An 11,760-nucleotide genomic window follows, 5' to 3' on the forward strand; every position below is an offset into this window, starting at 1 on the left:
TAATGTATGCAATTTCCATTCTGACTATTGATCAAGTAAAATTATTACAACAGGTGTAATAAGTAACTAGACACTTCACAAAGATGTATGCATTCAATTTGATAACACTGCGGAAACGGACTATTCAAATAGGTTGCGACGGTCACATGTGCCAAAATCTACCGCAGTGCAAAGAGATAATTCTCCCGGATGGTCAAGCAATTCAGCTTGTGTTGAAGGCACCAAGAAAAGCGTTGGCCAAAACAATATCTCACGGAGATGGTGCTCGGCCTACAAGGAAAGGTATATCGCAACGACTGGTCTGCACATTTCCAGGTAGGTCGCTCTCATCATCGCCCCAATAGACAAACAAATGAATAAATAGATAAATAAATAAATAGACAATAAATGAATAACTAAATATCGAACTAAATAAATATATAAATAAATGAAGATAGAAAAAATATTACACACATACCCAATAAATGTGTCCGTTCCTTTTAGGATGCCCCGTATTTTTTGGTTCGAAACCAAAAAAGTCCTTAAAAACATTTAGTGCATTAAAAAGCTAATCGATCCCCCCAAAAATGAAGGGGGGCGTGTAATGAAGCCATAAATCCATTGTCGACACTAACTGGGTTTCGTCATGTTCGTCTTGTCTCTATCTTCCTACCTTTGTTCTCATTTCTCTTACTTTATAGTCAGCTTTACATTTTGCAACAAGAATGATTAAAATATATTATATACAAAGAAATCATACTGTTTTCTGAAATACCTTTGCATTGAAAATAATACAACCTTACCTTTGAAAACGAGCTATCATGGAATGGCGATTTTGTTTTTAACTACTATGCAAGAACGACAATGTAATGATGATACGGTGATCTCTTGAAAATCCTTGCGTTTTACTGTTCCGACGGAATCACATGTCAATATAAATGTCTCAATGATATCTTCAAGTAGCTTGGTGTTGAATGCATATCTCAATCTTTCCATCTTGTTGGAGCATACCATGCTTAAATAACGCCGAATGCAACGAGACAACGGAAGGTTATTCCTGTAACTGTAGTGAGGGGTTCACCGGGCACAACTGCGCTGATGGTAAGCTGAAGTGGGATAGGGTCGCGCCGAATCTCATATTTCATTACTCTAGATCCGCTCCAAACTAACTGATAAGTATAACTACATGTAGAGGTGTCGTGGTATAGTGGATATGTCACCAGACTTGGATCACATGGTTTGCGTTTCGAGTCCCGCTAATGTCCTTTGGCAAGACATTCATCTAGATTTGCACTCTCCATCCAGGTGAAGTAAATGGGTACCCGGTAGGAAGAAATTCCTTGAATGATTTAGCGCCTTATAAAAGCAGCTAAGCTACAGTCGAGGTAATAATATGATACTTTGTATTAAGCGCAGTAGATTATATTTATATAGTAGCTGCACTATATAAATGGACGTATTATCATCATTATTATTTTAAGGTACATGTAAGAATTACTTTCATTTATCAATTTTGTCCAATTTGCTTGTTTACCATTGTTATGTAAATATTTGGTCAATGGAACTCTCGTCCTTTTATTCGTCGGTAAAATGCGCGTACACAATTAGAAATCAAAAAAGTTAAAATGAATATAAAGGGGTAAACGGAAGGAAGAGGAGATGATCCTATTGTCATCCTGATATTTTCTCGTTTTTTACATGTCTGGACTTTTACCTTTTAACCAGATATCAATGAATGTGAAGGTGACCCTTGTCTTAATGATGGCACTTGCAAGGATCGGGTGAATAGTTTTAGGTGTATGTGTCTACCAGGCTATGGTGGAGATCTTTGCGGAACAGGTTAGAAAACTCTTCTCTGTGTATTTGTGTAAAGTCTTTACCAAAAAATTGCGTTCGACCAGACAGAAGAAAATGATAAGGATGCAGAAAAAATAAAAGAGAAGGAGGACGAAGGAGAAAGACATGCTGAAGATATAAACAGTTTTAATATCGCTAGGAGATACCTAAACGTTTCAACGATTAAGTTTTTTTTCCCCGTTCCAGGGACAGATGACGCCGAGTGATATGATGACGATAATATAAGAAGAAAGAGAAGAAGAGGAAAAAGAAGAAGTAGAATCAGATTCATCTCGATAATATGTCTCCTATCTTTATTCAATCGTGTTACGTTTAACCAGATATCAATGAATGTGAGAGCGAGCCTTGTCTTAATGGAGGTACATGTCAGAATCAGGTGAACAGTTTTACCTGTGGGTGTCTCCCAGGATATGCAGGAGACCTTTGCCAAACAGGTTAGATCAACTCTTCTCTGTTCCTTCTTTAAAGCCCCACTGCACTTCTTATAGCTAGTTGCGGCCTCTATATAGCAAACAATTCCTAATCGGTGACCATTGTTCCCGATGATCCTCTTTTTCTCCTGTTAAATGAGAGCTTATTTGATGAGATAACCACCTGATAGCGACTATGCAGGGAGGCCTAATCCCTCCTGGCCAAACTAGTGCGGGGGGGGGGGGCTTTGAATTATGTATTCACATTAATGCGTTCATAGCAAGAAAACTAAGGAGACAATAATGATGAGAGAAGAAGAGTCGTGAGGACGAAGAAAGAGGAGGTGAGGATGAAATGTATCCATGAATGCGAGAGCGACCCTTTCCTTTAATGAAGGGACGTGAGAGGATCAGGATAACCATTTTAACTGAGTGTGCCTACCGGGGTATACAGGAGATATTTGTCAAACAGACTAGACAACTCTTCCTTCTGCTAAATTCTTTCGTACCATTCACGTGTTCAACAGTAAAAAGATGGTGATGATGATGGCGATAATTTTGTTTTTGATGTTTATGAGGATGATAATGAGAACCATGATGGTGGGGAATATGAAGAAGAAGAAAAGTAAAACAGAAATAGAATATAAGGATGAGAGAAGTAAAAACAAAATGAAGGAGTCATGATTCATCTGGCCATTTATGTCCAATCTCTTGATCTTAATACTTTCCATTAGATATCGATGAGTGTGAGAGCAACCCTTGTCTTAATGGTGGCACCTGCGAGGATCGGGTCAACAGTTTCACTTGTGACTGTCCATCAGGGTATACAGGAGACTTTTGTCAAACGGGTGATAAAACTCTCATTCTTTCAGTTTTCAGTAACATTCATATAATTATGCGTAAGCTCTAAGACTTTGGTTTGCATTTTTTAAATGGGTAGAAAGGAGCATTACAATGGTCTTGTAGAGAGTGATAAGTTGCAGAAAGCCATGCATTGGTCCGACAAGTTTAACCTCATGAACTTAAGTATTGTAAATGTGAAAAAAACCCAAAAAGGCCTAAAAAGAAGAAGAAGAAACGGGTAAGTGTCACATTCTTAACATTTGAAAACATATATTTCGATATAATCTTTACAGGTGAAAGGAATTAATTTCAATGTAACGACTTCAAACGGAGTCAAGTATCACTCGACTGATGTTTTTCTGTAAAATTAAATTATTATTTTGTTTAGAGATCAACGAATGCGAAGATGAACCTTGCTGTAATGGAACCTGTGTCGATCTCGTCGGCAACTTTAGCTGCTATTGTTTCGATGGATTTACAGGACCACTTTGTGAACGGGGTAAGTCATGCTGAACTATGATCGATAATTTGGAAGCCTAATTCCTGATCAGATATATTTATGTTATTCTTATGAATTCAAACGTAGTCAAGTATCACTCGACTTATGTTTTTCTGTAATATCAAAAAATTATTTTGTTTAGAGATCAACGATTGCGAAGATGAACCTTGCTGTAATGGAACCTGTGTCGATCTGGTCGGCAACTTTAGCTGCGATTGTTTCAATGGATTTACAGGACCACTTTGCGTATGGGGCAGGTCATGCTGGCTGAACTATGATCAATGTTTTGGAAGCTAATACCTGGGCCCCGTTTTACAAAGAGTTGCGATTGATCCAAATCAATCGTAAGTCCTCCAAACAATCGCAGGTTTGCAGTCTCCTATCTCTTATGTACATATTTGCGATTGATATCAATCGCAAATAAGCTGCGATTGCTCTCAACTCCTTGTAAGGCGGGCCCCAGATCAGATATATGCTTATGCCATATTCATTTGTGATGTTTGAAGTGATTTACCATGGTATAGACCCTTTAATTTCAACGACGTCTATTGACAAACTTTGTGTCATTTTGTTTCTTAATTTAGAAACTGACGACTGTGAAGACGATCCCTGCCGTTTTGGTAGCTGCGTCGACCTGGTGGGAGACTTTAGTTGTTTATGTTTGGATGGATATACAGGACCATTGTGCGGGCAGGGTAAGTCGATAACCTTTATGACACTTTATAAATTAATTTTTGAATTAGATTCTGCTCTTTTAATCACGGGTTCTAGGACAAATATTACCCCCTGGCGATAACCCTTAATAGGAAAATACCCCCGGAAAACTACCCCGAGAAAACTCCCCCCCCCCCCCCGGAATATTACCCCCGGGAAATTCTGCACAATAAAAAACATGAATAATGTATAGATAAACCATGAATAAATAAAAAGGTTTACAATCTCACATATTTACAGAAATTTACAACGTAATTGTAAAAATACCAAGAATATTAAAATTCTCGTCTGTTCTTCATTAACTCAACACAACTTTCCATCCGTAAACATACAATGTAAGATATGGACCTATTCTATATATATCAATATCATACATCTATATGTACACTGTTGACATTGTCATTTCAAACACTTTTTTGTTCTTTTAAAATAAATGCGAAACAATCGCTTAATCTAGAAATCGACGAATGCGAAGACGAACCTTGCTTTAACGGTACCTGTATTGATCTGATCGGTAACTTTAGCTGTGACTGCTTTTATGGATTTACCGGACCACTTTGTTATTGGGGTAAGCTGATATCATTTAGGATGGTCACTTGAGATATTAACGGCTTTAATGTCTATGGAGATGACTGCTGTCTTTATTCAAATAATGTATGTTTCTAGTGACTTGCCATGAAAACCGTATTGTATCAACATTTTATAGATCTTCTATTAATTATCACTGAGAACGATTTCACTTCAGTAGAGTCGAAAAAGTTATTTCCTTTTAATCCATTTGTCTCGTGATAGAGAAAAATATTTCAAATTGAAAAATCATAACATTGTGTAGAATTCATTTTCCTTAATAATCAATATTCGGAAATACATATATTTTGTTAAATATAAATTTCACGAATCGGACAATGCTCTGTAGTAAATTCTCTCAAAGATGAATCATTTAATGAAATGTCAAAATGATCCTTCATATAAGATATCAACGAATGCGAAGATGAACCATGCTGTAATGGAACCTGTATTGATCTGATCGGCACGTTCAGCTGCGATTGTTTCGATGGATTTACAGGACTACTTTGCGAATTCGGTAAGTTATCAAAAGAATAGATTGGGATGACCTAATTCGAGATTATAAAAAGTACTAGCTTCAGCTAATCATGTTCTTCAGTAATATTTCCTATTTAGTATCCGTTCTTGTCATATTAAAATCTTTCTTCATTTCAATGGACCTTCATGTTTTCTGTTCAATCAAAATTATCCTTTCTATAGATATCGACGAATGCAAAGATAAACCTTGCTACAATGGAACATGTATAGATCAGGTCGGCAACTTTAGCTGTGACTGTTTCAATGGATTTGCAGGACCGCTTTGCTATTGGGGTAAGCAGGTATGATTTAGGATGACGGTGTAGATATTACTTGCTTAACATACCTATTGAGTTGATTCCTGTGTTATTTTCTTTAGATATATATGTTTCTATAGTGACTTATACGTACATTCTTGCTCAGAATTTTATCACTGAGAACCATTTTTACTTCGAAAAGGTTATTTTCTGTCAATCCAGACATCTCGTAATAGAGACAAACTATTTCAATTACGGAAAATTATTACACTATGCATAGTATTAAAGGAAGGCATGTCAAAACATTTCTTGATTAGAAATCGACGAATGCGAAGATGAACCTTGCTCTAACGGTACTTGTATTGATCTGATCGGCACGTTTAGCTGCGATTGTTTCGATGGATTTACAGGACCACTTTGCGAATTTGGTAAGTTATCAAAATAATTGGTTCGGATGAATTTATATGACATTATAAAAAAGTACTAGCTTCAGCTAATCATGTTCTTTAGTATCATTTGTCCCATTTTGTATCAATTCTTGTCATATTAAAACCTAGCATCATTTCAATGGACCTTCATGTTTTCTGTTCAATCAAATTATTCCTTTCTATAGATATCGACGAATGCGAAAATAAACCTTGCTCTAACGGTACCTGTATTGATCTGGTCGGCAACTTTAGTTGTGATTGTTTTGATGGATTTACAGGACTACTTTGCGAATGGGGTAAGCTGGTATTATTTAGGATGGACAATTGAGATAGAACGATTGCTTTTTTTCTTCAAATATTTATGTTTCTAGTGATAAGTCATAATCTAAACCGTAATATATTAAAATTATACGTACATTCTTGATCAGAATTGTGCCGATGAGAATGATTTTACTTCGGAAAAATCCTTTTCTTATCAAATAATACTTCTTTTTCGATAGATATCGATGAATGTGCCTCCAATCCTTGCTATAAAAATGGGGTGTGTGTCGATATGGTAGTCAGCTATAGCTGTGATTGTGAGGCTGGTTTTACAGGAACACTTTGTGGTTGGAGTAAGTCATAATGGCTTAGGATGAATAGAGGATTATAAAATACACCTTCATATTAAAAATTATTCTCTGTACTAATCAATGTCTGCATTTAATGACATAACAATATTTAAATAACTGGTTTGAACTGTTTAATTATTTTTGTTATTTCATGCATTTTTTAAATCGTAATAAAAAAGCTTTGGGTTGGAATTTGTCCCTATTCATCCTGCCTGAACACCAGGTGAAGCGTAAGCAAACTCGTCAGACCTAGCACGCTACTCTTCTCGTGGAACTCGTTTGTTCATCCCCCCTCTCAATTCAGTTATCTCGAAATAGAGACAAACTTTTTTAATTAAGGAAAATTATTACGCTGTGCAAAATAAAGGAATGCATGTCAAAAATTTCTTGATTAGACATCGACGACTGCAAAGATGAACCTTGCTCTAACGGTACGTGTATTGATCTGATCGGCACGTTTAGCTGCGATTGTTTCGATAGATTTACAGGACCGGTTTGCGAATTTGGTAAGTTCTCAAAAGAATTGGTTCGGATGAATTTATTTGACATTATAAAAAAGTACTAGCTTCAGACAATCATGTTCTTCAGTAGTATTTGTCCCATTTTGTATCAGTTCATGCCATATTAAAACCTAGCATCATTTCACTGGACCTTCATGTTTTCTGTTCATTCGAATTATACTTTATAGATATCGACGAATGCGAAGATGAACCTTGCTCTAACGGTACCTGTATTGATCTGGTCGGCAACTTTTGTTTTGGAAAATTATTACGCTGAGCAAAATAAAGGAATGCATGTCAACAAATTTCTTGATTAGAAATCGATGAATGCAAAGATTAAACCTTGCTCAAACGGTACCTGTGTTCATCTGGTCGGAAACTTTAGCTGTGACTGTTTTTGCAGGACCACTTTGTTATTGGGCTAAGCTGGTATTATTTAGGGTGGACAGTATAGATATTACTTGCTTAACATACCTATTGAGTTGATTCCTGTCTTATTTTCGTCAAATATGTATGTTTCTAGTGATTTGTCAAAATCTGAACCGTATTATATCAAATTTATACGTACATTCTTGCTCAGAAAGTTATCACTACGAACGATTTTACTTCGAAAAGGTTATTTTCTTTCAATCCAGTTATCTCGTTATAGAGCCAAACTATTTCAATTAAAAAAAAAAGCATAATAAAACATTGCATGTTAAAACATTTCTTGATTAGAAATCGACGAATGCGAAGATGGACCTTGCTCTAACGGTACCTGTATTGATCTGATCGGCAACTTTAGTTGTGATTGTTTTGATGGATTTACAGGACTACTTTGCGAATATGGTAAGTCCTGTTTACTTAAAATGGATTTTAAAAGCTCCCTGCCTTTCATAAAATACATATATTCCTATGTAATTCAATTATGTTTGCTTTTAGTGAAAAATGAAATTACGAGGCTACTTGTTAAAGGGGAGTTGAGGGAAGTCCAGGCGTCCTTTTATCTCGTCTTGCCCCTTCTCCCTTTCCCTTTCTGTTTTTTTTTCACGTTTTCTTCCATTTTCATGTTTGTCACCTCTTGATGGTTTGGGTCAGTGGTAGGGATATGCTACTGAAATTATAACACTGTATAATTTTGAACCTTTTTTCATAATATGCGATTAAAGCATTGGTTTTATAAATCAGCTATTTTTGCAAGAGATATTAGTATAATTTTTTAATGATTCATCTCTTTTAGAAATCAACGAATGTAACAGCAATCCTTGCCTTAATGGAAGCACCTGTGTTGATCAAGTCGGCTACTTTAGTTGTATGTGTATGGATGGGTATACAGGATTACTTTGCGAGACTGGTAAGTTGTCATGAATGAGGAATGATTGTATAGTGATTGCCAGAAGTACGTGCATACACGTTTATAACCTATATCTTCAGTATTCAACGTCAGACATGATAGAATTATGAACGCTTTGGTCAATTCAAGTTAAAGCGCTGTTCAAGAAACCGGTATTATTCATTTTATTATGATATAAGATGATGTGTGATGTCAAATAATGCTTCTTTTCTATAGATATCGATGAATGCGCCTCCTATCCTTGCTATCCATTAAGCACGTGTGTCGATCTGGTCGGCAACTTTAATTGTGCTTGTTTTGATGGATTTACAGGACTATTTTGCGAATATGGTAAGTCATGTTGACTTTAAATGGATTTTGAAAGCTATACCTGCCTTTCATAAAATGCATATAATCCTATGTAATTCAACTATGTTTGCTTTTAATGAGAAGTGAATTTACAAGGCATCTGGTTAAGGGGGAGCTGAGGGAAGTTCAACTCAGGCGTCCTTTTTTCTCGTCTTTCCCCTTCTCCCTTTCCTTTTCTGTCTGTTTTTCTCACGTTTTCTTCTGTGTTCATTTTTGCAGAGTGAATCAGAACAAATGTCCCACTTTTTAAAAGTTGTATTGTTTGATGTATGAATATTTAATCATGAGTTTCATGATACGTCTTGATAGAGTTATACTCCCAGTACATTTATGTATCATTTTTATTTGAATCTCTGCATGCATGACTAAACATCAGGCAATCTTTAAAAGACAGCCAGATCTCATTTGCGCCAAGTTGCTAGGTGAGGAATAGAATAATGCTTTGAACAAAGACAGCCAGTTTTTTTCAATTATCCAATTAGCCAGACAAACAACAAAACACGCACACACAAACACACACAAACACCAACACACACACATGCACATGCACACGCACACAAATGAGCAGTCCATTCCCGACAAAGCCCACCCAAACTGTTACTTTTTGTCGGGAATTCTTCTTATCGTACGAAAAGTTGAGTGGCCGCTGTCCTCTTGGTGCGTATTGGCGAATGTTGTTCTTCATGATAATGATGATGATGATGATGACATGATGGTGGTAGTGAATGTGTACAAAAGTTTTTTTTTTAAGGTTATGCCTCTATCAAGATATATCATGAAACCCATAATTAAATATTCATACTTCAAACAATACAACTTTTAAAAAGTGGGACATTTTTTCTGACTCACTCTGTAGTTCAGTGCACCGGACACTTTTTTTTTTTTTTTGGTCTCGAAATTTCAAAATTTGACATTTTTTTTCTTTGGGGGGGGGGGGGGGTAAGGTCACCTTTTTTAGGTTTAATAGCCGTGGGTATAATTTTTTTAATTTTTTTTTAATAATTATAAAAAAAATTAAAAAAAACCAAAGGGGGGGGGGGGGTTTGAACCCCCCAAACCCCCCCCCCCCCTGCGTACGCCCCTGTGTATAAGTAAGGCACCTTTAAAAATTATACTTACATAAATTTATATTAGAAAAATGAAAAAGATCGTCGGGATATTAATGTTTTTGTGTATCCTTTTCTAGGAAAAACCCAATATTATCCGGGGGGGGGGGGGGGGTAAGCGGACACTTTTTTCTTTTTTTTTGGTCTCGAAATTTCAAAATTTGACATTTTTTTTTGGGGGGGGGGGTAAGGTCACCTTTTTTAGGTTAGCCGTGGGTATAATTTTTTTTTTTTTTTTTTAAATAATTAAAAACAAACAAAAAACAAACAAAGGGGGGGGGTTTGAACCCCCAAAACTCCCCCCCCCCTGCGTACGCCCCTGTGTATAAGAAAGGCACCTTTAAAAATTATACTTACATAAATTTATATTAGAAAAATGAAAAAGATCGTCGGGATATTAATGTTTTTGTGTATCCTTTTCTAGGAAAAACCCAATATTATCCGACTATGCGAAGCATTTCCTTTTCATCAGTTATATATTTTGAAAGAGCTATTTGATTTTTCAAAAACGATTCATCTCTTTTAGAAATCGACGAATGTAACAGCAATTATTGCCCTAATGGAAGCATCTGTGTTGATCAAGTTGGCAACTTTAGTTGTATGTGTATGGATGGGTATAAAGGATTACTTTGCGACACTGGTAAGTTGGTAAGCTGTCATGAATGGGAAATAATTTGATAGTGATGTTCAGAATAATAATAATAATAAATGTGCCTCGGAATAGCATTATCTAGAAAGACGGCGCTATAGAAATGCCTATTATTATTATTATTATTATTTACGTGCATATAAGTTTATATCCTATATCAATAACAAATTATAAAGGCTTTTGCAAGTTCATGTTAAAGCGCTACATTTAAAAAACGATATTATTGATATTATTATGTATTAAATGGTATCAGTATCTTTTTCAGCATTAACTTTTGATGTGTAATAATAATTTTTTGGTATAGTTATTAATAAATTTACCCTCTTTTCTTGCCTTCATGGAACCTGTGTCGATCTTGTCGGAAACCTTAGCTGTGATTTTATTTGTTCACTGTTGACATTCCCGTTTCAAAACACTTTTTTGTTTCCTTAAAACAAATGTGAAATAATCGCTTAATCTAACCATCGACGAATGCGAAGATGAACCTTACAAAATATAACACTATGTCACTTTTCTTTCATATTCCATATTCAGAAATGCATATTTCTGTTATATTATTCTGCTGAATTATTCTTGTGGTGAAACTTAAATTAAGTTCCTTCCTACCTACACTGTCTCTGCCTCCTTACGTTGCTATTTTGTTGTGACTTTGTACATAACATATAATATGTATAAGTAATGCACCTTTGTGAATTGAAATTAGATTAATTTTTATTAGAAAAATGAAAAAGATCGTCGAGATAATTGTTTTGCGTATTACATGTATTTTCTGGGAAGAACCGTTTATTATCATATTGACCCTATCTATCCATACTATGTGCTTTGTTTAAAAAAATCAGCTATATTTGCAAAAGATATTATTTGCTTTTTAATGATTCATCTCTTTTAGAAATCAGCGAATGTAACAACAATCCTTGCCTTAATGGAAGCACCTGTGTTGATCAAGATGGCTATTTTAGTTGTATGTGTATGGATGGGTTTACAGGATCACTATGCGACACTGGTAAGTTTTTATGAACAAGAAATGATTTAATAGTGATTTCCAGAAGTACGTGCATACAATTGTATAACCTATATCTGCAGTATTCAAAGTCAGACGTAACAATTCTATGAACGCTTTGGTCAGTTGAAGTTAAAGCGCTA

General features: G+C 35.5%; 1 protein-coding gene across 1 annotated transcript; it reads left to right on the plus strand.

The window, feature by feature from the left end:
• The first annotated feature begins 258 nt into the window (after positions 1 to 258).
• LOC105441544 (fibropellin-3-like) lies at positions 259 to 9,086 on the plus strand. Its single transcript, XM_030979158.1, has 10 exons — positions 259 to 315; positions 2,981 to 3,068; positions 3,478 to 3,588; positions 4,173 to 4,283; positions 5,276 to 5,386; positions 5,569 to 5,679; positions 6,256 to 6,366; positions 7,077 to 7,187; positions 7,899 to 8,009; positions 9,082 to 9,086. The coding sequence occupies exons 1-10, from the start codon at positions 259 to 261 to the stop codon at positions 9,084 to 9,086; spliced, it is 927 nt and encodes a 308-aa protein (XP_030835018.1).
• The last annotated feature ends 2,674 nt before the right edge of the window (positions 9,087 to 11,760 follow it).

The sequence above is a fragment of the Strongylocentrotus purpuratus genome, unplaced genomic scaffold, assembly GCF_000002235.5.
Source record: "Strongylocentrotus purpuratus isolate Spur 01 unplaced genomic scaffold, Spur_5.0 spur5_scaffold_10, whole genome shotgun sequence".
Taxonomy (NCBI): Eukaryota; Metazoa; Echinodermata; class Echinoidea; order Camarodonta; family Strongylocentrotidae; genus Strongylocentrotus; species Strongylocentrotus purpuratus.